The sequence below is a fragment of the Calypte anna genome, chromosome 3 (assembly GCF_003957555.1).
Source record: "Calypte anna isolate BGI_N300 chromosome 3, bCalAnn1_v1.p, whole genome shotgun sequence".
Lineage (NCBI taxonomy): Eukaryota > Metazoa > Chordata > Aves > Apodiformes > Trochilidae > Calypte > Calypte anna.
Genome location: NC_044246.1, coordinates 74,974,744 through 75,000,719, shown reverse-complemented (window position 1 = coordinate 75,000,719; position 25,976 = coordinate 74,974,744). Strand labels below are relative to the sequence as shown.

Genomic DNA, 25,976 nt, shown 5'->3' with positions numbered 1-25,976 from the left:
AGGTAGGAAAAGATTGTACTATTGGCAGATAAATAGCAGAAACTTTACTTTCAAAACCAAGACAAAGTTATAGTGCCCTAAATATTCATCTAATATCCTCTAGAATTGAGAGGGTTTAGCATTATTTATAATCCAGTGTTATAAAGATATCAATTATTATTTTTTAAATGAACACATTTTCTTTTTACTATTAAATAAGAATCAGTGACTAAACTAAAATCTCTTTTCTGCTTGAAAAATCAGTTAAAAACAAAGAAAATCACTACATTTGTTTTAACTTAACAGAAATAATTACTAACTTTTAAATAAGTATCAACAGGCAGCAAATTATGCCATTCACAAAAGCAAGAATTCTCTAAAAAATGTGAATTAAACAACTGTGTAGCCTATTTGGTCCACAGAATATCAGAGAAAAGACAACACAGATAACTCTCACCGCTCAAGAATGCCAAATGCATTCCAGACAGCAGAACCCACATAAATTTGTCTTGTAATAAAAAGCTACTCAAAACACACTATTCAAGTACAGCAACTTTGAGGGAAAGCTTTTGCAATTTTTCAAGCATTTACAGAGTGGGCCTTAAAAGATTCATGACTAGAGTCTAAGTAAGGCATGAGTTTTGGAGGCTGTAAACATTATGAATGTGAAAAAGGAACACTGATTTTACTCCTTTTAAAATCCCTCCCTAATCACAACATTTCAGAGTCAAGCTATATGAGCCCTCCTTCCACCTAGTTAACTATATTCTGAAGCCTGCTAATAGCACATTTCTTTGCAAAATTAAATCTGTTCAGATAATACTAGTAAGAGCTGGCTTCTGTCCTAACTATAGCAAGAACTACTGAAAGCATTGTGAGACACTTTTTGGAGGCAACTAGAGGTGAACCAAGCAAGCCATTGCCTGCAAACTGAATTTTTCTGTATCAGGCTTTAGTTCCTCACGGGACAGAAACTTGCAGGTCCTTGAGGTCAGGACCTGCCATTTTAAACTCTGAGGCCACGATCTGACACTATAACTGATCCAGTCTAATGGCTAGCTGCCACAAAAAGCATCATTCTCACTCCAGCATAGTCTTTGCTCCCTGGTTTCAATCAAATCTAGAAACTGAGTGTCGATCGTACAAGCTGATTCAGCAATATATATTTTTTATTTGAGGGATCTTCTGCCAGATGAGCCAGCTGAAGGGATGCATTTTGCAACCACACAGTTCCTGGAGCCAAATCTCCCCAAGTGGCAAGAGCGTGCGGATGAAGAATAGAGAAAAGGCAGGATCATCACTTACTACTTGTGATGCCAAAAAGCACCACAACACATAAAGCTAACCCCAAAGTCTGCCAAAAACCAGGCAAGGCCACATCTCACTCTATGGAAGAAGCTGAAGCAGGGACTCTCACAACTAAGCACTTCTGCTACACTGTTTCTCTGGAAACAGTGAGAGCCAAACAAATAAGGGTCTATACCAATCATAAGCTTTGGAAAAATCAGTGCTGATCCACCCCTGTAGATTTCCAACGTATGCTTACCTGAAAGCCACATTTGAGACACAGCCAAATGTCTGTAGGTGCCACGGGCTCACCATCACTCATCCTCCTCTCCTTCAGACATTCTGCACATATTGACCACACGCTCTGAGCTACTGCTCTCTTCACATGATGCACATCCACTGCTTGGCTCACATGCTGGCAGGTTAAGCCTGGAGAAAATGACACAATACTCACTTTCATCCATTAAAAATAATAGCTATGAAAGGGAGCACATGTACATTGAAAGAGCAGAATCTTCAACAAGTTCAGCATTAGGAAAAAAAATAGCCAAGAACTAAAATAGGAAAAATCAGCCAGCTGCTCCCCATATACCGAATTTTATGAAGTGTCTGTTTCAGTCTTTCAGTAATGAAAATCCTTTTTAACTCAATAAATGCCACCCCTTAAAACAGACAAGCTACTCTGTACCGAAGTACAAGGACTACTCGGGTACAAACTTCAATTCCCTGGTTTTTATTTGCTGTGTGGCTGGGGTTTTTTTGTCAGTACTAAAATGTCAGTAGTAAAATACAACATAAATCTATTTTTGCATAATAAGGCAGACATTAACCTCCTTTCCTATACATAAAGATTTCCATATACACATGCATCTGTACTACAACTGCTTATTCTGAACATCAATAACAACCACTACTATTCCCTTCCATATTTTTTGCACAAATTCCACTATAATGTGGAGATATATATATATATATAAAAAATGAACTACCTAGGTTTGAAGTGACCTCTGAAGGCCATCTTGTTCAAACCCTCATCCATTAGCATGGTCAAACACAAATTTTGATCTGGTTGTTGAAAACTTTGTCCAGCTGCATCTTCAACGACAGAGGTTTCACCACATCAATAGAAAATCAGGGTTTTTTTGACTGCCCTCATGGTGAAAATAAAATTAATTTCCTCTTACCTAGACAAATTTTCCTTGCCATAATTTTTGGCAGTTTTCTTTAGTCCCTTCATTGTGGATATCCTAGAAGAGTCTGGCTCTCCCTTCTCCATAATGACCTATCAGGCAAAGAAGCTATACTTTCACTACTCTGGATAAACCCACTCCCTTCAGCCCCTCTTCATGCATCACGTTCTTCCCAACCATGAGGAGAGGGTAACCCACAGCAGGCACAAGCCACACAGCTTGCTTTTATTCAGCATGAGCACCAGGACCCCTAGGACCTTTTCTGCAAAGCTGTTTTCCAAGCTGTAATTGCCTTTGGTTATTTTGGCCCAGGTACCAGACTCTCCACTTGCCCCTGCTGAACTCAGAGAATTTGCAGCCAGCCCATTGCTCCAGCTGGTCTAGGTGACTCTGAATGGCAGATCTACCCTCTAGCATATCAAACCCTCCTCCAAATTCATTGTCGTGAAGATGACAAAGTGTAGCCTCACAATAACATCACCTTGCTCTCTCAGCACATTCAGATGCATCCTATCTGATCCCACGGACTTGTGCAAGTCCAGTCTGCTTAACAGCTCTCAATCCTCTACTCTGGACAATCCTTAAATCCAAGAGGTGGCCACTAGGCTCATGGAAGAGGGAGGACTGAGTGTAGAGTTTCCATGTGGATGATAAGGAAGGACTGAGTTCCCCAGCTTTTTCCCATGTCTCATGCCCCTGGGTCCACTGTCCCCTCAAGCAGCTGGTCTGCACTTGCCTTAGCCTTCATTTTACTGTCACAGGATCCATACAAGCTCATCTTACTTTACATACACCTCATCAGATTAATCTCATCCCTACTAATTCAAGGCCCCTACAAGGAAAGCCCAAACCTGCCTGCATCCTCTCTGCCCCTCCTTTTTGCCTCTGAGATCAACCCAAGCAGATCCCTGCCACACATCCTTGACCTTCCACACACAGGAAAAGACCATTCTAATGCTTTGAAGAGGCTGTCATCAAAGATCAAACAATTCTCCAGTCCTTCAGAGCAGTCACATAGTGTAACAACCGATCATGTCATAAACACTTGACTGGGTATATTTCTGTTATAAATCCAAACAAGAGAAGCATTTCATGGTACTCCTGATTTCTGGTTTTCATCACTCAACACAAAAATTATTGGCCTGTACTTACCTGAAATATCATCTGAAGAGTCCTCATCCTGTGGCCTGTTAGGCCTTTTGCTTCTCTTTGGTTTCTCAGGGTTGGTTCTTGATGGATCTTTCACCCGCATCTGTTACTTAACTGGGAAAGAGAAACAGAGGTTGCTTTTCACAAAGTGCTTCATCAAATGTAGCAAGTTTGAACTTTAGAAGCATGAGATCAGATCACACATTCAAACCTCACACACACAATTTTAGGCTTTGATTAATGTCAGCTATGGTGTAATAAGGAGTATGAATGTGCCAGGAATTAAATTTTAGGAATGCCAAAAGATCAGTTGGTTACACTACATGACATAATGAATTCTATCTGCAGCTACACACAACATACACTTCCAGACAGCTGTGTTAAGTATCTGAGGTACCAAGATATTCTTTATTTCTGTTACTGTAAAATTGACTAACATGGAACTCTGGCCATACCTTACCAGAAAAACTTCATCAATATAAAAATTTCTCTTCCTTAACATACCTCCTTTGGGAAAGGTTTCAATTAACATTACCCTTGCACATTCACTAAAGCTTTTGAGCAATTTAAAGAATTTTAATAAAATACAAATGTCTTCCAAATCTCATGAAAGCATCCTCTTCTCCGAGTGAGGACAGGCTGGAGTGCAAACTGACGTCTCTATTCAACATCAGAGAATCCATATGGATGAAATCTCTCATAGAAAATTTATGTCAGTAATCAAGCAGTCCTATAAAGAACAGAACTGAAGGATAAATATTTGCCACTAAACATAGAAAAATACAAATCAAAACACAACCTCAGAGGTTTCAGCACACTGGTCATTTAATCAAAATCCAAATGTGAATTCACTGAAGGAGAGTAGCTGTGCGTCACACAAACAGCTCTGAGACTTAGTTTACAGATTATCTTATATATAAGATATAGATGTATACCTCATCTATAACAATGAGCTTCATAAAAACAAACCTATGTTTTCATATAAAAAGTATATGAATGTAAGACAGTCAAACACTGCAAACCTGTGAGTCATTCTGCTTAGGAAAAAAAATAGACATCTTGTTGTATATCACAAATGGTAAAAATGACACCTGGGCCACAAGTACCAAACACTTTCAACTGCTCCCCTGCTCCTTCATTTATGTTTAGGAAACCTCTACAATGCCCTATATGGCATTAGCAAAAGATATGTTCTTGCTACAGATCAGGTACATAAATTTCCCCCAAGTTTAAGAAGCCTGTCTAGCTAAGTCTTTAAATCTTCTCCATACATACATTTAGACTTTTGAACTGCTGAAGCTCTGAGAGATACAGGAATTGACCTGTATATTGAATTCAATATTCCCTCTCCTTTCCTATCCATCAAGCAGAACAATCATCAATATTGATACTAGACCACCACCGTCACTGGTATCTGCACTGCCTTCACTGAAGTGAAGCATCTGTACCTCAGAGCTCTTGTTCCAGGTTCCCACAGATCTGGACAGACAGCTCTGCATCTGCCACGCATATTTTTAGGGCTGAAGGTTTTCTGCATGAACATATCAATTATTCGCTTTGGACAAGTCAAATTTCTAAACTGTATGAAAGAAACCTCAATGCTCTGCTTCCTTGCTTCAAGAGCTTCATGTCTCCTCAGCTCTTCAAAATGCACTTCATTTTCTGCAGAATGCCACATTTACAAGGCAATCATATTATGTATTTATATTAAATATCATTATGTTCTTAAATCATAGATTTCAAAATCTCCTGAACTTAACTGTATAAAGCCTCAAATGCTCAAACATGCAAGTGAACAATGACACTAAAATCAGCCTTGCTGATTTTGTAGATTTGCAATTCAAGTTCATACAGTAAGAAAGATGTGAATACTCCAGATCTTGACTTTTTCAGTTAAAATAGTTGTCACGGTTTAACACTGGCCCAGCAATTAAACTGAATGACAGATGCTCTCTATTAATCTCTCTCTCCTCCCTGATAAAAGGAGAGAGAATAAGGGAGAGAGACTTATGGGTTGGAAGCTAAACTACACAACTTTAATGAAATAGTAATGAGAAATAGGAAAAATTACTGAATATATACAAAGGTACAAATATACAGGAAAATGATACCACATTCCTCCCACCTTCCCCCCAATAACTCTCACGTCATCACCGAGGCTGCAGGACAGCCCTGGGAAAGTCCAGGCTGGACTCCTGGAGTCGGCAGCAGCACGGATCCTGGAGATTCAGGCTGGCAGGGATCAGGACCACAGCCAGGATGAATGGATGGCATCCTCCCAGGATGCCAAGCAAACAGGGACAGGGGAAGAAGGGGAAGCAGCAAGGGAAGGACGAAGGGATTTGACCCTCGTGATCCCTCAAATTTATATTGAGTATGACGTGTATGGGATGGAATACTCTGGTCAATTCTGGCATCTATCTTGTCCCTTCCTCCCCAAAGGTAGGCTGCAGGTGGGACCTTTTTACTCCTCTCCTTCTGGAGGGTAAAATGTTCCTCAGAGCTGAGCAGTGTCCTTGGCTCTGCACACCAGTCTCTGGCTGTAACTATAAACATCAAGTGTTATCAGTCCTAGAAGCAGACGCTGTCTGAGAAACTTGCTCTTAATTTCAGCAAATGCAGCTACTTACAAGAGACCTAACTGAAAGCAAAAGTACAAGACAGAAAATCACCTTTATCCTGGCCCAAACCAGGACAACAGTATATTCACCTTGGACACAATCAATTTCAGCTGTGTCTATTTCTGCCTTGGCACCTTATCATATATATCTAAGCCTTATGTGAAACCACCCATCACCACTTGTTGCACTGCTTCTTAACTGAGCACAAGATTCATCGAGACATTCATCAAATAGTAAGGTAGATACAGCTGCTCTAAGAAAACCTATGATTTTACACTAAATTACATAAAGACTCAATAGCAAAAATATCCTCTCTAAAGGGACAGAGTTGTGTTTAGGTTGTTCAACATTGACATAAACAAACTATGAGTTCCTTTCAGCATATCAATTTTTATCTCTTTGGACAGATTATGTAAGACTGTCCAAACCACAGATTTCACCCAAATGAAAGTCATGTTCATATCATTACATTTTGAGAGCTCGAATAACTTCATGGAACAACAATTATGGGTCCAACCATAAATACAAGCAAGTCTTTACCACCTGTGAAATCCTAAGGCCCACAGGCCAGGTGATGGAAACTGGACCAGGGCACCCACAGCCCAACTCCAACCTCACTCTCCGTGGTGCTTTAGGAATCATGAAAGAGAGAGAATGCCAGCTGGTACCTGCAGCAACTGAACACTTTGAATTTCTAGCTCAATCTAATCAACACAGCATTAGAAATGAACACTGGCATAAGAAGCCAGCATTCATACTGTGGGTTTGGGAAGCCACTGAGCAACCCAGAGACTTCTCAGTCTTCTTTCAGTAAGAGCAGGCAGAACAAAAGATAACACAGACCATTAGATTAATCAGTTTTCATGAACGCACATACAGACAGGCATCCATCAGACAATGTTTACTGACCTGTGAGCTCTCAAAAAGCCACAGTTTATCAAGGACCTAGCCAGCCAGGGCTTGTGACAGATTTTGAAAAGCATTAGATGAGATAAAAGGGGTAAGAATAACAAGCTATTCAGCATGCATCTATGATGCAAGTAACAGTATACATGCAGTACTATCTGCCCTTCTCCAGTACATCTGGGGACAGAAAACATTACAAGTAAAAGATCTCATTTAAAAATGAAAAACATAATCAACATTTAAAACCCAACACGCCTATGCCAGGAAGTTTATTACTGATTTTAATTCAGATAATCAAGGAAGACATCAAGCGTGCTTCATAAATTACTTCTCAGAAATATTTCTGCTTGTGGGAAATAAAATATTGAGATTTTGTTGGAATTAAAACCCTGAACAAGCAGGGACTCAAGAAAGGATAAAAGTTAAGGAAAAAGCAAAAGACAAATACTTGGTTTCTGTTGACTATGGCCAACAATGTTGCAAGCCATTTACCACAAGCAGGAACAGGAGAAAGGAACAATTTACAGAAAACAAACTTGATACACTGCAGATTAAAAACTGTGACCATACTTTCATGATTTGCCTCTTTCCAACCCATTCTGCTATATTTTTTTTGTATGTTCAATGAGTAATTTGTGGCTACAGGCATCAGTGGTGGAGTGTCCTAAAGGAGACAGACTATCCCTCTTTCCCTATGCAGAGAGAAGTCTCCATTAACCCTTAATTGGAAGTTTGTATTTGTGATGGAACAAGAAGCCTAGTAAGTTTTTAATTGTTTTTACACAAAGTCAAGTCATGATGCCAATCACACCACACAAATAAATCTGATTTAAAAAAAAAAAAAAAAATTTAAAGTAGAAATTATGCAGTTTCATGGGGGAAAATAAAAATATAAAGAGCTAAATAACTTCCTTTAAAAGCACAATTTCATACAAAACTGTGAACTAGTCCTTGTCAAACATGTTCAGATTCTCTGAGCACAGCATACAGGAGTTTGAAGTGTAATCATCATCACTTGCTGTTCTTGGTTTACTTTTTACTTCTTAAAAGACTCCTAATGCCAGTCTGCCTACAAAAAGCTGATTAAGATCAAACATTTCTCATTACAGCTGCTTGTTTCCACCTTTCTAGAAAGATCAAACCACTTCAAAGCAGCAGAATGATCTGCCTATCAATTTTAAAAGCTATGTATTTGACAAAGTGCCAAAAATCACCATGCTAAATTTGTTAAGTTAAATCTAAGGTATGCCTAGATTATTTTAAATGTAAGTTATGCCTCAAATAGTCTATAGTTAACAGTCTATATTAACCCACTTCATAAAGTATATATTTAGAAACCAAAAAGAATTCAACATAGTTCCTAAAACAAATGACTGTTACTTTTTAAAATGTTGTATTTTACTACAGTGCAGTACAGCTAGGACAAATTTAAGAAACAAGTTCACATCAGTGAACCAGAATTCACTTTTCTTTTGGAAAAAATAAAACAAACAAAAACCCAAACAAACAAAAGAAACAAACAAAACAAAAATTAAACCAAAAAGCAAAAAACCACACACACACACAAAATAATGAAGCCAAAGAGGTCCTCCTTCTTCACAAAATCTTGGAAAAGCAAACTTGGTGGAAAAGCAAACTGTGCCTTCACTGTCTAGATTCCCCAAACCTTATTCCCATCTTATTATCTTGCACCTATTACTTAGAGTGCAATAGAGTCCTCCTGCAATATATACAGCACACTTAATAAATGTTGAAGTGTGTCACCTTAGTGAGTTTTCCCATGATGTACCTTCACTATGATACTTATAAAAAACCCAAACCAGATCATCCCTACATTAGAGAAATAACCTGCTGTGCTGGCTACTCCCATATCACTGCTTCCAGCTGCCAAGATCCACTTTCTTCCTCTGCAAGGAAAGCACCTCATTTTTGTTCTTAGCTGTGTAGTATCTATCACCTGATTCTTGACTGACTGGGAGGATTAGACTTGCATTACAAGAATGCAAACAAGATTAAAATGGTGCAGTAACCACCAGCTCACCTAAGCATACTTACCCTGTGAAATACAGCCAAGTCAGTCTACAGACAGCCTCCAGGTACTGTTTTGGATACTGGTAAGACTCTCCCAGTAGGTCTGCCATTAATTGTTAAACCAGCACTGTTAATTCACCACTGAGCACCTGAATTCAAAGAAAGCAAGGCAAATACATTCACCTCAATCCCTCAATTAATCTGAGGTATCCCACATTCCAGCTATCTCAACACTTGTACTCACACTTTCAAGTTAAAATAACACTATTTTATGTTGCCAATGCAAATAAGAACCTGCATCCCCCTGAAAAGGCATAGCATGCACTGAATATACTGAAAAAACAGCACTTTCATGTAACTTAACACAACTGTCCTCCTGCCAACAGCAGCCTAGCACCAAAGTATGGGGCTGAGGAACAGCACAGATGTGCAGGTCAAGACTAAAGGCCAACATGCTCTGTAGAACATCTGTGAAGGGTGTGTCTGAGTTTCCATATGTAACCGGCAGAGTATAGAAAAGAAAGAGCCTCGTATGGGTCAGTAACACCAGATTCCCTGCAGAACGGCTGTGTTTTGATGTAAGCTGCAAGCTGATATATTTTGAACGTCTGTTCTGAGCATTACCTGTGGCATTTTGGCTTGCTCTCTGCTAGATCAGATGTCACCTAATCAGAACAAGAAATACATCCATCACAGCTAGCAACCAGGCAGTGTCACCCATCAGCAGGCCAGGAGGCTCAGCGCTCTGACAGCCACCAAAACCTTTGCAACAAACAAGCCCCTGCTGCCTGCTAGAGCAGTAAAAGGACCAGAACTGCTGACTGGTAGTGGCAGCAACACTTCCCTCCCTGGAAAATGTCATCTGAAATTCTGAAAGTGTCATCTCCAAGATTTCCTGGCCCAAAGGCACATCACACATCCTACACCATCACTGGAGCTCAAACACCAATCCTGACATTATATTGGAGTCATAAAAGGGTAAAACGCTGATGGATTTTTTGTGTGAGGAGCAAAACAGAACCTTCAGACCATTAGATACAACTTCAGAAGTGACAGCAAAAAAATACCATAGCGTTATGCACTTTCTTTAAGTGCTTTTATCCAGCTGCTCATGCTAAACATGGTCTGTCACCTTTCAGATTTGCATCCTACACAGTCCCTCCTCAGACTTCCTACTGAAACATAGTTGCCACAGAAAAATTACTTCTAGGCATGAAAAGAAACCAGATGCGTCCAGAAAAAATAATGAAAAGACCCTGTGACTGCATATATGACAGTTTATTTAAAGGACTGAGTGGGTAAAAGGAGTAGCATTATGATGACATATTTTTGCTAGTATCTTAGAGCAAAGGTCTTACACAAAATTTCAGGGATACCTGTTCAAAATCCATCATCAACACAAAGCAAATTGCATCTTCTGCTTATGTTCTCTATCCCGCCTTAAACGTATTTTAAAAAATCTGTGAATGCAGCAAGATGGAACAACATCTGGCTGGATATGTTAGGCCATGAGGTCTAACATGGATTTTCCTACAGATTCACCCCTTAAAAATCATGGCTCAGATGCTGGCCCACAAGTGAAAACTTTCTAAATGAAAAGGCAGTCAGAAGGCAGAGCTGACAGGCTATGCACTTAAGTGATAAGCACACTGATGTAACAGTGCCACCACCACAGAAAATCTGAGGGTATCACAACAGAAACAGATGGAGAGTAACCAGTAAACCCACGCTACACTGGCAGAATAACCATGTAGGCAAAAACTGGGGGGAAAAAAAGTGGTCCAAGATGTCTTAAGAGAACGTGAATGACAATATGAGCAAAGGGTGAACTTCAGAGAAATGCTAATTATTGATTTAAAAAACAAAATAAAGCAAAACTGTGGCTGCAATAGCACAAGCTGTGTGATAGCACGCTGAAGCCCACAGAAGATAATAGGTTGAGCTAAGATGAAGGAAGACAACAGCTGTGCATCACTTCCCATCTATTCTGAAAAGGTGTAGAGGGAGTTTGCTAATTAATAGGGGCAAAACAGATAAAACTATGGAAACTGGGACTATGTTGGATATAGAAAACCATGGGACTATGGAAAACCACTATGAATTATCTGAAAGGACAAGTCTTGCCACCGAAAGCAAAAAGTTTTGTTCCATTTTCTTCCTCCACACAAACTGCCCCAGTTTTGCAGACACTTCTAAAATGGAACAACTTGTCCTTGATCTACAGTTGCTGCTCACAGCAGAACCCATGAGACACTAGCTGTACTTCTGTGAATCTCACAGAAACAAAACTACAGAGTACCAGTTCTTCAACATTTCATGAAAAAGTTTGACAAAATATTTATAACCATAGTAAACTGCAGAGTGATTTCCCAAAGGCATATTTTGCTATCAGTCTACCACAAGCTCGTGCCACTACTACACTCACATTTAAAAAGCTGAAAAATGAGAGCAGAAGGAATTTTTTAAACACATCTGTGCTTTATACTTCTGCGCTTGCATGGGATTATTTAATAGAATGAAGAAATACTTCTGGCTAAAGAATAAGACTACAGGCACTACACCTGAAGTTAATGCCATCTGCTTTTATGTTCTTGTGTTTTACTTTATTCTTCTGCATCTGTGTTTAATAGGATGTCCTGTGTACCCTGTTCAACCACGTGAGCAGCAAGGTATCCACACCAAGAGCAGGATCAAGTTCTAAAGTAAAGGTCATCAACAGCAGAAGACTGAATAAAAAAAAACAAAAAAAAAACCTCCAGGAAATGAGAGAATCAAAACATTAACTCAAACACCACACGAAGAGTTGCAGTTACGGGTCTAAACTACCAGCTGGAGAGGTGCTGTCACCAGGCTGTCACTTAACCACCAGGCACACACGGGTCTGTATGCGCTGAAAACTCGATTTCAGGTAGCAGAACGCCGGCACTGCAGCCACACGCACCGCCTGCCTGCCTGCCGAAACACTTGGTGTGGGAGCCTGCGGCCTGCCTCGCCATCACCAGGCGAGCATATGCCAGGCCGTCAGCGCGGGGAGAAGCAGCCAGGCCAACCGCATGACACGGAGCCGCAAGAACATCTTTATAACCCCACTCACTCCCTCGCTAACGTGCCTAATGCAAAGTGAACGGAGCTTATGTTTAAACCCGTCCAAAGGCGATGCTACCGACTTTCTCTAATTCAACCGAGCAGCGCACTGCAGGTCTCGGCTGCGGCCCCGTGCTGCTCTTTTCCTATTTTAGGCCGACACGGACGCTTGGCACCAGCAGCTCGGTGCTGGCTCCCCGAATGGAGCCCAGGCCAGCCGTACTCGGCCACCAGTTCAGATCACGGCGGGAGCAGCACCCCCGGCAGTGAGGAGGACGGCCGGGCGGGCCCGACCCGGAGCCACTGCGGGGCAAAATCCCCCTCACCCGCTCCAGACCCAGCACTAGCGTCGCGCCCCCCGCCCTGCGCCCCGCACCCCGCCTGGCGTCCCCCGGGGACACGGCTCCGCAGGCCACGGGCACGGCCACCGCCATGGCGCGGCGGATCGCCCCGGCCTTACAGCTGCGACCACCACGCCTCGGCTCCGCGGCCCCCGGCTCCGTAGGAGCTGCCCGCCACGGCGCCGGCGGCCAACGAGCTGGGCCGGCAGGTTCCCCCCTCCCCGCTCCGAGCACCCCGCACTCACGGAGCGTTGGGCGGTAGACAAACAAGCACGCAGGGTCGGCGGCGGCAGGAAGCGACGGAGGAAGCTGGGCCGCAGCCAGAGCCGCTCCGCTCCGCCCGGCGCAGCCCGCCCCCGGCCTCGCCGCGCTGGACCCCGCCCTAGTCCGGACGGCTCCGGGGAGCGGCGGCCGACCTGCCCCCGGCGCCCTACAAGCGTGGCAAGGGAGGTGGGGCCGGGGGCAGGCAGTGTGGAGGGGGGCAGGTGGTGCTGGTTGGAGGGCAAATTGTGTTCCCCGGTAAGGAAGGGCGGTAAGGGAAGCGGGGCTGCCGGCTGGACGGGAGCGGGGCTGAGAGGCAACAGGTAGCGGCAGGTTTGGCTGCGGGCACCTTAGAAACTGAAGGCAAATAAGGGTGCAAAGAAAGCGAGACGTGATGGGGTCACCTTGGCATATAAATTTGGCGGGGTTCTGCTTAAAGAGCGGGAGATACTGCTCGGGGTTTGTGCGTGAAGGAAGCGAGCGGCCGGGTTTGTCCTCAAGGGTGTGTGTAGACATACACAGACTTTGTACGGAGGAGCTTTGGAACTAGGGAGATTCTTCAAGGTAGCCACCGTGGGAGGACCTGGAGGGAGATTACAATGAAAGGTTCATATCCCAGTTAAGGGAGAGGCAAAAGAAAAGGTGTCCAGCATGAGAGGGAGGAGCTAGGTATTGAGATTGAACTCAATGTATGCTTATACAGCAAGAGGGAGGCTTTATTTGGACAGGAGGCAAACTTGAAGTAAGGGCAGTGAGATAGTAGTTTTATTGGAATAGAGTTACACAGAGATACGGCATAGTTAAAGAAAAAGAGGGAGAGGGTGAAATTCTGTGGAACCACTCAAAAAAGAACTGTGGAGAACCCATGGTGGATCTGCTGAAAAACAAGCTGAAAAAAATAGCTAGAGAAGTGTGTAGAAGTCATTGGACCAAGTAAACACAAGATGTCAAGAAGAGTATTGTTGAGAGAGGTTGACACATTAAGCAGGGTTTGTTTTAGGTAGGAGGAATTGTTTAGGGACTTTGATGACAATGGTGACAACTGAGCACAAAGGTCTTCAGGGAGACTGTAGACCATGTACGAGAGCAGCCTCAGACCTTGGTTGTAAATGCTGTGTTCGTGAAGTCAGTATGTGAAAGGGAGAAAGAATATGCAACAATAACCTGAAACAAATTGGATCAGATTAGAGATTAGAGAATTCTTGCACTGCAAGAGCAGTAACTAGATAAAAGGATGAATGAGAAGGAAGGGAAATAACATGTGAAAAGAGTACAGTTGTGAAAAGGAATACATTCATTTAGCACAGGAGAGCAGAAGAGAAATATCTGGAAGAGGCAGAATGTCAGGGCAGAAGGAGAAGGTGAAGCGTGGTGAAGAATACTATGGGAAAGGCTGAAAAGTTTCTGGGGAAAAAACCCAAGATGCAGTAACAAAACAAATCAGAAAGGCAAGTAAGACTTGATGGGAGCCCAGGTCTCTGAATATTTTCTTTGATCAACAAAGGCTTCAGTTACCTGACAAAATGAGGATAAAGAATATGCAATGATAAAAGTGGTTGTGGCAAGTAACCTAGTGCTCCCCCTCTCACACTTATAGCGATATATGCAATAAATAGGGAGTGACTGTGGTTATTGTTTTTCTACAGATAAAATATACAGTAAATTTTAAAGAGAATTTCAAGAAATAATGTATTCTACCTATACCTTGTTGAAAATGGAAAATGCATTAAGCTTCAACTTACAGATCTACTGTTTCAAAGAGACAATTCGCAAATGCTTGTTAAGGAAGCCATATGGAGAGGCTGGCAGAAGGGCAGCTAGTGAACCAGTTATATGTGCCAGGTTCAATTTGTCACACTTTAGAGTACTGAGAAATATTTTGTTCTTGTTCTGAGAAGGAAAAGCCTCATTAGTAAACATTCAACAACATACTCCTCAAAATGCATCTTTTATGAAGAGAAAAGATGCAGCACAGCTGCCTTTGAAGACTGAAACCACCGGTATGTAATATATCTACCGAGGTATGCAGTAAATACGGAGTAGTGGTTTAAGACATTGAACAGGGGAACCCTCATTTCTATATTTAAAACATGTCTTGGCCATCAGTTCTTGGGGCTGGAAGACTGACAGCTTTCAAAGCCAAAGCATATTGACTCTAGGGATTTGGTTATTATTACCCTTAAACGACAAGTGCTGTGGTTGTAAGGGGACAGTGGCAGGGGTGGAAGCAGTACAGGTCAATACTAAAATCGTCTTCACTCCTCAGGTGTAACACAGGGCCTTTTAAAAATTATTTTTAGAGGATTTGGCATGAAAATCCCTGTTCAATCCCCCAGCCTTTGGTACTTCAAGGCTTCTGAGTTTAGCTGTGGAAATTACCCCACCACAGAGAAGTGGCATTTGCTGGATGTGCGTAAACCAAAGGTAGCAGCTTGCTGACCCAGTAGTGTCCGGTGCTGGCAGGTGTCATGATGGAGCTTTGAGCAACCTGCTCTAGTGAGAGGTGTCCCTGGCCATGCAGGGGGGTTGGAACTAAATGATCTTTAAGGTCCCTTCCGACACAAACCATCCGAGGACTCCATGGCTGTGGGCAGTTTGCCGGTGCCTTCCCTGCCCAGGCCACTCTGCTTCTTACAGCTGTGGAGAAATCCAGGCATTCCCTGAACCCGCTAAATCCCTGATAAATTAATCAAATTCGAGTGTTCAAATATTTTATTGATGTCGAGTCACGAATTGCCAGAAATCAGAGGGATGCAGAAGGAGGAAAACAAAACAAAACACATAAAAACTGATTGGTTTTAACTCAGCCTGACTATCCTGGTGCTTCTACCCGAGCCCCTAAGGGGGTCACCCCCAGACCTCGGGGCCCCCTCTTCTGAGGAGGAGGCGGTGCCTCCCGGAAAGCCTCCTCCTCCTCCCGGCCAGCGGGGCGGGCGGGAGGCAGGAGGGACGGAGGGCCCGGGAGGCGGCCATCTTGGGAGGCGGGGTGATGGGCTCCGGGGTTTGGGGAAGGTGGCGGGCGGCCCGGGTCCTACGGGCTGCGGGCGGCGGGTGGTGGCAAGCGGCAGCGCCCGGTGAGGTGGGAACGGGGATAGAGGGCGGGGTGAGGTTTCTGTTGGGTGGGGGGGGGGGGGGGGAAGGAGGAAGCCCTTATGAATATATTAAACGTCATTAGGGACGACAGTGTTCCCCGGGGGCAGCGCGGGCTGACGGGCAGCGCCTCTCCGGCAGGTCCCGGGGCGGTTGCTGCCTCCAGCCGAGGGCTCTGCACCGGCGAAGTGCCCAGCCTTTCCTACCAGGAACTCAAAGACTTGAAGACGGCCAACGTCCTCCACATAGATGTGCGGGAGAGGTGGGAGATCGACAAGTTCGGGAAAATCCCTAAGTCCATCAACATACCGTGTAAGTTCACCCTGGGCTGTTCCCCTTTGCTTCACGATCAAGCGTGGGGGAGGCTCTGCAAAGAGGGCCTGTGCGAGGCAGCTGCTGGTGTGTTGTGAGCCTCAACTTTTCCTCCAGAGGAACTGGAAGACCTGTCTGTTAATGCAGAATAAATTAGGTTTTTTTTTTTCTGTATTTCTCAGTAGGTGAATTAGTGGAAGCTCTACAAATGGACCCGATGGAGTTCAAGGAGCAGTACAATCGAAAGATGCCAGCCAAGTCGGATCCTGTGGTGTTCTCCTGCTTGGCAGGAACAAGAAGTAAACAAGCTCTTGGTTTTGCCATGTCCTTGGGTTTCAGCAGGTAAGCTTCTGTGTGATGGCCTCTCCCTGTGAAGTAGAACTTGTATTCAGCTTGGGTAAAGGTGGGCATGGGTAAAAAAATTAAATGTGGAATATCAACAAAGTGACTGGTATTTGACTTAGATGCCTCCTATGGCCTCCACTGAACCTGGAAAGATGCTGTTGGGTGCTCAGCGAAGTGAGGTGTGAAACAACCCCTTGACAGGTCTGCATATTTGCCACAGGTGACATAATCTGCTGTAAGGCCATGCTGCCACTGAAGGGTGCTTCTGCATCTTAAAGCTCCCATGCCAAAATGTTCTCACCTTATACAGTGTCACGGTTTAACACTGGCCCGGCGATTAAACCGAATAACAGACGCTCTCTTTAATGTCTCTCTATCCTTGATAGAGAAAGGAGAGAGAATAAGGGAGAGAGACTTATGGGTTGGAAACTAAACTACACAACTTTAATGAAACAGTAATGATAAATAGGTAAAATTACTAAATATATACAAATATACAGGAAAATGGAAACCACGTTCCTCCCCCCTCTCCCCCAATAACTCTCACGTCACCACTGAGGCTGTAGGGCAGCCCTGGGAAAGTCCAGGCTGGACTCCTGGAGTCGGCAGCAGTCGGGAACCGGAGGCAGGAACACACAGATATGGGCTGGCACGGATCAGGACCACAGGCAGATGAACAGACAGGATCCTTCCAGGATGCCGGGTGAAGGAAGGGAAGCAGGAAATCAGGAAAAGATCTGGCTCGGCCCTCGTGATGCCTCAAATTTATACTGAGTGTGACGTATATGGGATGGAATACTCTGTTTGGTCAATTCTGGCATCTATCTTGTCCGTTCCTCCCTAAAGGAGGGCTCAGGTGGGGCCTCTGTGTCCTCCTGGACGGTAAAATGTTTTCCTCAGAGCTGAGTGTCCTTGGCTCTGCATACCAGTCTCTAGCAGTAACTATAAACATCAAGTGTTATCAATCCTAGAAGCACATACACTGCATGAGAAACTTGCTGTTAATTTCAGCAAATGCAACTACTTACAAGGGACTTAGCTAAAAGCAAAAGTACAGAAACAGAAAACCACCTTTATCCTGGCCCAAACCAGGACATTCCACCCCTTATTCCATACCATTTGCGTCATACTCCAATCATTACTATCTCTTATTCTTAAACATACTATACAAAAATTATTACTATCTCTCAGTGCTAAAATTCACTAAGTAATTCAGTCTACAATTGCAGATGTCCATCTATTGTAGCAGATTCTCAAAACAAGGAGCAATCTTCATAGTTCATGTCCATGGTTCACAAGTTGCAGGTTGCAGATGGTAACTCCAAGGAAGTTACTGGATGCCAGCCGATGAACCTAGTTCGGCTTCATCACCACAAAATCATCCTGAAAAACACTCATAGAACACTGTTAGTTTATGCAACAGTTCACATAACAGTAGTTATGGTGGGATACAAGTTCATGACTCCCAAAGAGTCCATGCATTACTGATTAAGCTAGACAAGCAGAAATTAGGAATTCTCACCTAGTGTTAGATTCCCTTGTGGTACACATTGTACTTCTCCATCTTTCATCATCACCCACCAAGTGTGTCCAGGCCCTTGAGCGAAAGCAACCCCACGAATGGGTTTACCTTTGCCCGAGGCAGGATAAACCCAAACTGTTTTCCCTAGCAGATTCTTTTCATGCACCACAGGCACTTTGTCCCCATCTACTGTGTGTAGAAGATCTGACTGAGCAGGACCAGCTCGATTGATGGAACCCCTGGTATTAACTAACCAGGTAGCTTTTGCCAAGTGCTTGTCCCAGTTTTTGAAAGTTCCACCACCCATTGCTTTTAAGGTAGTTTTTAACAGACCATTGTACCTTTCAATTTTACCTGAGGCTGGTGCATGATAGGGGATATGGTATATCCACTCAATACCATGTTCTTTGGCCCAGTTATTTATGAGACTATTTTTGAAATGAGTTCCATTATCTGACTCAATTCTCTCTGGTGTACCATGTCTCCACAAGACTTGTTTCTCTAGGCCCAGGATAGTGTTCCGGGCTGTGGCATGAGGCACAGGATATGTTTTCAGCCATCCTGTACTTGCCTCCACCATTGTAAGCACATAGCGCTTACCCTGGCGAGTTTGAGGCAGTGTGATGTAGTCGACTTGCCAGGCCTCCCCATACCTATATTTTGACCATCTCCCTTCATACCACAGAGGTTTCAACCTTTTAGCTTGCTTAATTGCAGCACATATGTCACAGTCGTGGATAACCTGCGCAATAGAGTCCAAAGATAAATCCACCCCTCGGTCACGAGCCCATCGATATGTTCCATCCCTGCCTTGATGACCTGAAGCATTGTGGGCCCATTTGGCCAAAAATAGTTCACCTTTATGGTCCCAGTCCAGATCTATTTGGAACACTTGAGCAGCCTCATCTGCTCGTTGGTTGTTTCGATGTTCCTCAGTAGCTCGATATGAAGGTACGTGGGCATCTACGTGACGCACTTTTACATCAAGTTTCTCTAACCTAGTAGCAATGTCTTTCCAGAGTTCAGCAGCCCAGATAGGTTTATCTCTACGTTGCCAGTTGTTTTGCTTCCACTGCTTTAACCAACCCCATAAGGCATTTGCTACCATCCATGAGTCAGTATAGAGATAAAGTCTTGGCCACTTTTCTTGTTCAGCAATGTCCAAAGCCAGTTGGATAGCTTTTACCTCTGCAAATTGACTTGATTCACCATCTCCTTCATCTGTTTTTGCAACTAGTCGTGTAGGATTCCATACGGCAGCTTTCCACCTTCGATGGCCTCCTACCAGACGACAGGATCCATCAGTGAAAAGAGCATATTGTTTCTCACTCTCTGGTAGTTGGTCGTATGGTGGGGCTTCTTCAGCCCGTTTTACCACTTTTCCTGGTGGCATTCCAAAGTGTTTGCCTTCTGGCCAATGTGTTATTGCTTCTACAATTCCTGGACGATTAAGTCTTCCTATCCTAGCTCTCTGTGAGATTAAAGCAATCCATTTACTCCAGGTAGCATCGGTAGCATGATGGGAAGATTCTCTACCTGTGTACATAAAACCCAGTACAGGTAATCGTGGTACTAGGAGGAGCTGTGCTTCAGTACCATTCACTTCTGAAGCAGCTCTGACTCCTTCGTATGCGGCCAGTATCTCTTTCTCAGTGGCTGTGTAGTTGGCTTCGGAGCCTTTGTAGTTTCGACCCCAAAATCCTAGAGGTCGGCCTCGAGTCTCTCCTGGAGCTTTCTGCCAGAGGCTCCATGTAGGACCATCACCTCCATCTCCGGTGTAAAGCACATTTTTGATGTCTGGCCCTGTTCGAATTGGTCCAAGGGCCATTGCCTGTACAATCTCCTATTTAATATTCTCAAAAGCAGCTTGTTGTTCTGAGCCCCATTTAAAGTCTTTCTTCTTCCGGGTAACCTCATAGAGAGGTTTCACAATCTGATTATAAAGAGGAATATGCATTCTCCAGAAACCAACAGTTCCTAAAAAGGACTGAGTTTCCTTTTTGGTAGTTGGTGGGGCCATAGCTGTTATTTTGTTAATCACGTCCATTGGGATGTGGCGATGTCCATCTTGCCACTTAACTCCCAGAAACTGTATCTCTTGTGCAGGTCCCTTGACCTTGCTTCTTTTAATAGCAAAACCAGCCTCTAGAAGGATTTCAATTATCTTCTTGCCTTTCTCATAGACTTCCTTTGCTGTGTCACCCCACACAATAATGTCATCGATGTACTGTAAATGTTCTGGAGCTCCCCCCTTTTCCAAGGTGTCATGGATCAGTCCATGGCAGATGGTAGGACTGTGTTTCCACCCCTGGGGCAGTCGATTCCAAGTGTACTGGACACCTCTCCAGGTGAAGGCAAATTGTGCTCTGCATTCTGGTGCTATAGGGATAGAAAAAAATGCATTAGCAATGTCAATGGTAGCATACCACTTGGCTGCCTTTGACTCCAGCTCATACTGAAGTTCTAGCATGTCCGGCACAGCAGCACTTAGTGGTGGTGTAACCTCATTCAGGGCACGATAGTCCACTGTCAGCCTCCACTCTCCATTAGGCTTTTTCACTGGCCATATAGGACTGTTGAAGGGTGAGTGAGTCTTGCTAATCACTCCTTGGCTCTCTAGTTGCCGGATCAGCTTGTGAATGGGGATCACAGCATCTCTATTGACACGATATTGTCTACGATGCACTACTGAAGTAGCATTTGGCAGCTGCTGGTTTGTAGTTCTCAGCAATCCCACTACAAAGGATTTATCTGAAAGGCCAAACAAAGCATGCAGCCATTCTCCATTCTCAGTCTTAATAGCTGCAGTACCAAAGGACCACCGGTACCCTTTCGGGTCCTCGAAATCACCTCCCTTGAGGTAGTCTATGCCAAGGATGCAAGGAGCATCTGGACCAGTCACTATTGGGTGTTTATGCCACTTTATTCCAGTGAGGCTCACATCAGCCTTCACAATAGTCAGTTCTTTAGATCCCCCCGTCACTCCAGAAATAGTGACGGAGTCTGTGCCTTTCTGATTCGATGGCATTAGGGTGCACTGAGCACCAGTGTCCACCAAGGCTTTATACTTTTGTGGCTCTAATGTGCCAGGCCATCGAATCCACACAATCCAATAGATTCGGTTGTCCCTCTCCTCCACCTGGCTGGAGGCAGGGCACCTCTAAGCTTGAGCACATACAGCATTGTCAGTATGTGCATTACTGGAGCTTGCATCCCCAGTACTCACACCTGATGTGCATGGATCTTGAGTCACCAGCATTTTTGGGTTGGGTAACTCCACACTGGACACTTGAGCAGCCATCTTTTTAGAAGGACCTCCTTTTGCCTTCGGCTTACTTATCAACTCAATCACTCGGTCCTGTAGGGCAGCAGTAGGTTTTTTGTCCCACTTTTTCATGTCCTCCCCACATTCACACAGGATTACCCATAGGGTCCCTCTTACTGATCTCTGTTTCTCTCGATTCTGTCTCATAGGAGGGCGTCTCCTCTTAATGGCTGCAATGGGGCGTCCTCCGTCTGTCTGAGGAGAAAGGGGTGAATGCCATTCCTCAGATGCTCTCTTGATAGCTGAGACCCAGGCCCGACAAGGGGCTATGACAGCATCTTCACACTCTCGTACAGTTTTAATCACATCACCCACAGTTGCATCTACGTCTGCAGGAACCCATAGCATTACTGATAGTGTATGGTTAAAAGGTGATGGTGCAGCATGCACAAACCTTTGCAACATAGGTTTAGGACATGGTACGTGATAAGGGTCTTCAATGCCATCATCATTATAGATCACTTCTCGTACAGCCAATTCTTCCAGATACCTGATAGCTTTTCCAAGTGTGGCTGCTTTGACCTGTGGGCAATCTATTGCCTCTCTATATAGGGATATCTCTCCCTGACAGCTGACAAGAGTCGTTTCCACAGGCTAGTAATTCCAGCCTTTTCCCCAAATGCCCGATCAATAGCTGCATCTTTGGCTACAGGGCCCAACTGCCTAGCTTCCTTCTGAGTTAATGTTATGGTAGCAGCCCCATCATTCCAGCATCGGAATAACCAAGAGAGGAGTGGTTCACCTGTAAAACGACTGTAGTCTTTTCTCAGAGTACGCAAGTCCCTCATGGAATAGGGCTGAGCAGATTCTGAGTCTGAGTCCTCATCTGACTCTGCTCTAGCTGCTCTAGCTGGTCTAGGAGGAGAGCCATTATCCTCTATTTCCTCTATCACCTGGTCATCTTGTTCAGACTTGGAAGGGTTAAGGCTCGCTTCTGATTTCCATTGTTTTCCTTTTCTCCTAGTTACAGGGTCAACAAGTAACTGTGTGGGCTGAGGGGGAGAGGCTGTAGTATCTGCAGCAGTAGCAGCAGCAGGGCTTGCTTTCTGAGCAGCAGCACTGCCTGTGGGAGTAGAGACAGCAACTGGAGCTGTAGCCGATAAGCTGGCAATGCTCGCCGGCCTTATCTGAGTTGTGCCCTTGCGTGAGGGGGGGCGAGAAGCGGCTGCAGAGGCAGGAGTGGGGGTGCTCTCTTTACGAGGTGTGCTCGTTCCCCTAGTTGTAATTGTCTTATTCCTCACCAACATATGGTAGCACATGAACACCTGAACACCAAAAATCAGGAGGCACAAAACTATAACAATCATAATGCCATTTGGACAAGAATCCACTGAACTCAGCCCAAGGGTGGTATGTTTCCTCAAAAGAACTCTGAAAACATAATTACGAACAAAGTTCTTAATCCTTCTATGAAACATCACTGCACCATACACCATGATATACATCAATATTGAGGACCATATTGCAACGATGGTCCTTAAGCGTCTCTTACGATAGGAAAGCCACATATTAGCACTCATTCCAGCTGCAAAAATACACATCACATTCCCTAAATTCCAAAGGTACGGCATGATTGGTTTAATTTCCAACCCTGTGAAATTTCCAAAGGAAAAAGTCTGATTCCCACTCAGCAAAGCCATTCTCCCACTGGAGTTGGAATTCAGACTATTCAGGCAAATTGGTCAAGATTTAAACTGGACTCGAGCCAATTAGCTCAAGCCCCACGTTGGGCGCCAATAAATCTGTCACGGTTTAACACTGGCCCGGCGATTAAACCGAATAACAGACGCTCTCTTTAATGTCTCTCTATCCTTGATAGAGAAAGGAGAGAGAATAAGGGAGAGAGACTTATGGGTTGGAAACTAAACTACACAACTTTAATGAAACAGTAATGATAAATAGGTAAAATTACTAAATATATACAAATATACAGGAAAATGGAAACCACGTTCCTCCCCCCTCTCCCCCAATAACTCTCACGTCACCACCGAGGCTGTAGGGCAGCCCTGGGAAAGTCCAGGCTGGACTCCTGGAGTCGGCAGCAGTCAGGAACTGGAGGCAGGAACACACAGATATGGGCTGGCACGGATCAGGACCACAGGCAGATGAACGGACAGGATCCTTCCAGGATGCCGGGTGAAGGAAGGGAAGCAGGAAATCAGGAAAAGATCTGGCTCGGCCCACGTGATGCCTCAAATTTATACTGAGTGTAACGTATATGGGATGGAATACTCTGTTTGGTCAATTCTGGCATCTATCTTGTCCGTTCCTCCCTAAAGGAGGGCTCAGGTGGGGCCTCTGTGTCCTCCTGGACGGTAAAATGTTTTCCTCAGAGCTGAGTGTCCTTGGCTCTGCATACCAGTCTCTAGCAGTAACTATAAACATCAAGTGTTATCAATCCTAGAAGCACATACACTGCATGAGAAACTTGCTGTTAATTTCAGCAAATGCAACTACTTACAAGGGACTTAGCTAAAAGCAAAAGTACAGAAACAGAAAACCACCTTTATCCTGGCCCAAACCAGGACATACAGCTTCATAAGCACCAGTCCTAAGATGCAGGATGACTGGAATGGTGAGCAGCTCGTTGTGGTAGAAGCACAGTCTTAAATTGGGTTAAATAGTATATGAAACCACATGATTTGTTAAGTTGCAGTTCCACCTGTACAGTTCACCGTTGACAAAGTGTGCCTTTGCATTCAGTATTGTTTGCCAGGGGTAAGTCACTGAAGGCAATTGCTAATAAGATGATGCTATAGTGAAAATGAAAGCAGTGTTTGGTTGGCAGAATCATTGCACCTGTGCCAGAAGGTGCCTCACTAGCTTGACTGCAGATAGAATTTTAAAAATTGGTTGCTCATTAGTTTGCTAAACTGTAACTCATGAACTGGAATACCCTTGCTAATTTTAGTTAAAAGTATGGAACCATACTTTATCTTATAAATACATTGGCTTAATAAGTGCAAACCATCTTTCATTACCTGTTTTTCATGCTTCCTAATTGAAGGAGTCAGCATTGTTTTGCATGGTGGTTTTCTAGAGGTTAGTTATGTGCAGGTTTTTGTCAGGTCTATAAAGCAAGTATGTAAAGATCAGTGTGCTGCATTTATTTGATGACATCTGAAGTATTAGACAATAAAATCTCACACTGCAGTGAGTTTTTTCTCTCCTTTTAAAAAGTGGGAGACCATTCCACTGATCAAGCTGCTACTACTTGCTTCATGTTTGATCACCAGTATTGTCATTTGGTAGCAAAGAGTTACAGAACACACTTTATGGATGAGTACAAGAGATGTTTATCTGGGTCATTTAACCTAGGTACAAGTGTATTTGCAGAGAATTTATGTGTTTTTCTAGATACTCACTGAATATAGAATGGCTTAGATTGGAAGGGACCTTAGAGATCATCTACTCCAATCTCCCTGCCATGGGCAAGGACACCTCTCACCTGGACAAGGTTGCTCCAAGCCTCATCCCACCTGGCTTTGAACACCTCCAGGGACGGGCCATCCATAACTTGTTCTGTTCCAGAGTGTCACCACCTTCATACTGAATAACTTCTTCCTAATATCCAGTCTAAACCTATTCTCCTTCAGTTTAAAACCATTTCCCCTTGTCCTGTTGCTGGAGCTCTTAAGAAAAGTCCCTCTTCAGCCTTCCTGTAGGTTCCCTTCCAAGTATTGGAAGGCAGCTGTAGGGTTCCCCAGGAGTCTTCTCCAGGCTGAATAGTCCCAGCTCCCTCAGCCTCTCCTTGTAGCAGAGGTGCTCCAGCCCCTGAGTCATCTAGACCACTCCAGCAGATCTTTGCCCTTCTTACAGTGGGGACACCAGAACTGGGCACAGTATTCAAAGTGGTGTCTCACAAGTGCAGAGCAGAGGAGGAGAATCACCCCTCCCGATCTGCTGGCCATGGTCTTCTTGATGCATCTTAGGATATGGTTGGCTTTCTGAACTGATTGAGCACACTGACAGCTCATGTTGAACCATATTATTTTTTGGCTTTGTTTTTTTTTTCGTTCTTCTGGGGTTTTTTTCCATGTTGTCTGAAATACCTTGTTCAAGAAGAGTCCTGAGCACTGTATCTTCTGTATATTTTCAGAGTTCATCAATATGGTGGTGGCTTTGAGGACTGGGTAACACACGAACCTCCAGAGAAATAATGAAGATGACTAACCCAACACTTGTTTCATCATGACTTCAGGAAGGTTTGTAGGTTTTAGCATTTAAACTATGTGCATTCCACTTCCAGAATGCAGCCCACTCCTCTTTAGCTGTGTAAATAGACTTTCACCTTTAAATAGCCATGCACACCAACTGCTTGGTTTAAATTATATCCAAGGACTATGACATGAACAGAGGATGTTAAATTTGTTCAGCATTTACTTTGGGCTCTGTTTTTATGTGAAAATATATGAAGAGAATTTAAGTGCCCATTATGTCAACTAAGATTTTTGTATGATGTTTAAACAGTTTATGACTGTTTAAAGTAATGGACAAATAAAAGTAGGACAAATAAAATTATCCTTTCTCAAA

General features: G+C 43.8%; 2 protein-coding genes across 3 annotated transcripts in view; one reads left to right on the top strand and one right to left on the bottom strand.

The window, feature by feature from the left end:
- USP45 (ubiquitin specific peptidase 45) overlaps positions 1-12,928 on the bottom strand; it is a 53,453-nt gene extending 40,525 nt beyond the window's left edge. Inside the window, exons 1-3 of the mRNA XM_030447146.1 lie at positions 12,834-12,928; positions 3,609-3,719; positions 1,526-1,695 (exon numbers count right to left, since the gene is read on the bottom strand). Coding sequence (XP_030303006.1) covers positions 1,526-1,695; positions 3,609-3,708 — 270 coding nt within the window. The 5' untranslated portion in view covers positions 3,709-3,719; positions 12,834-12,928. The remainder of the gene's footprint in view (positions 1-1,525; positions 1,696-3,608; positions 3,720-12,833) is intronic.
- Positions 12,929-14,779: 1,851 nt separating this feature from the next.
- On the top strand, positions 14,780-25,976 carry TSTD3 (thiosulfate sulfurtransferase like domain containing 3). Of its 2 annotated transcripts, none has more exons than XM_030447145.1 (4): positions 14,780-14,849; positions 16,081-16,251; positions 16,434-16,593; positions 25,543-25,976. In XM_030447145.1, the coding sequence occupies exons 1-4, from the start codon at positions 14,801-14,803 to the stop codon at positions 25,601-25,603; spliced, it is 441 nt and encodes a 146-aa protein (XP_030303005.1). In that variant the 5' UTR covers positions 14,780-14,800; the 3' UTR covers positions 25,604-25,976. The 2 variants fall into 2 exon arrangements, with proteins under 2 accessions (XP_030303005.1, XP_030303004.1); XM_030447144.1 differs by lacking the exon at positions 14,780-14,849 and adding an exon at positions 15,839-15,923.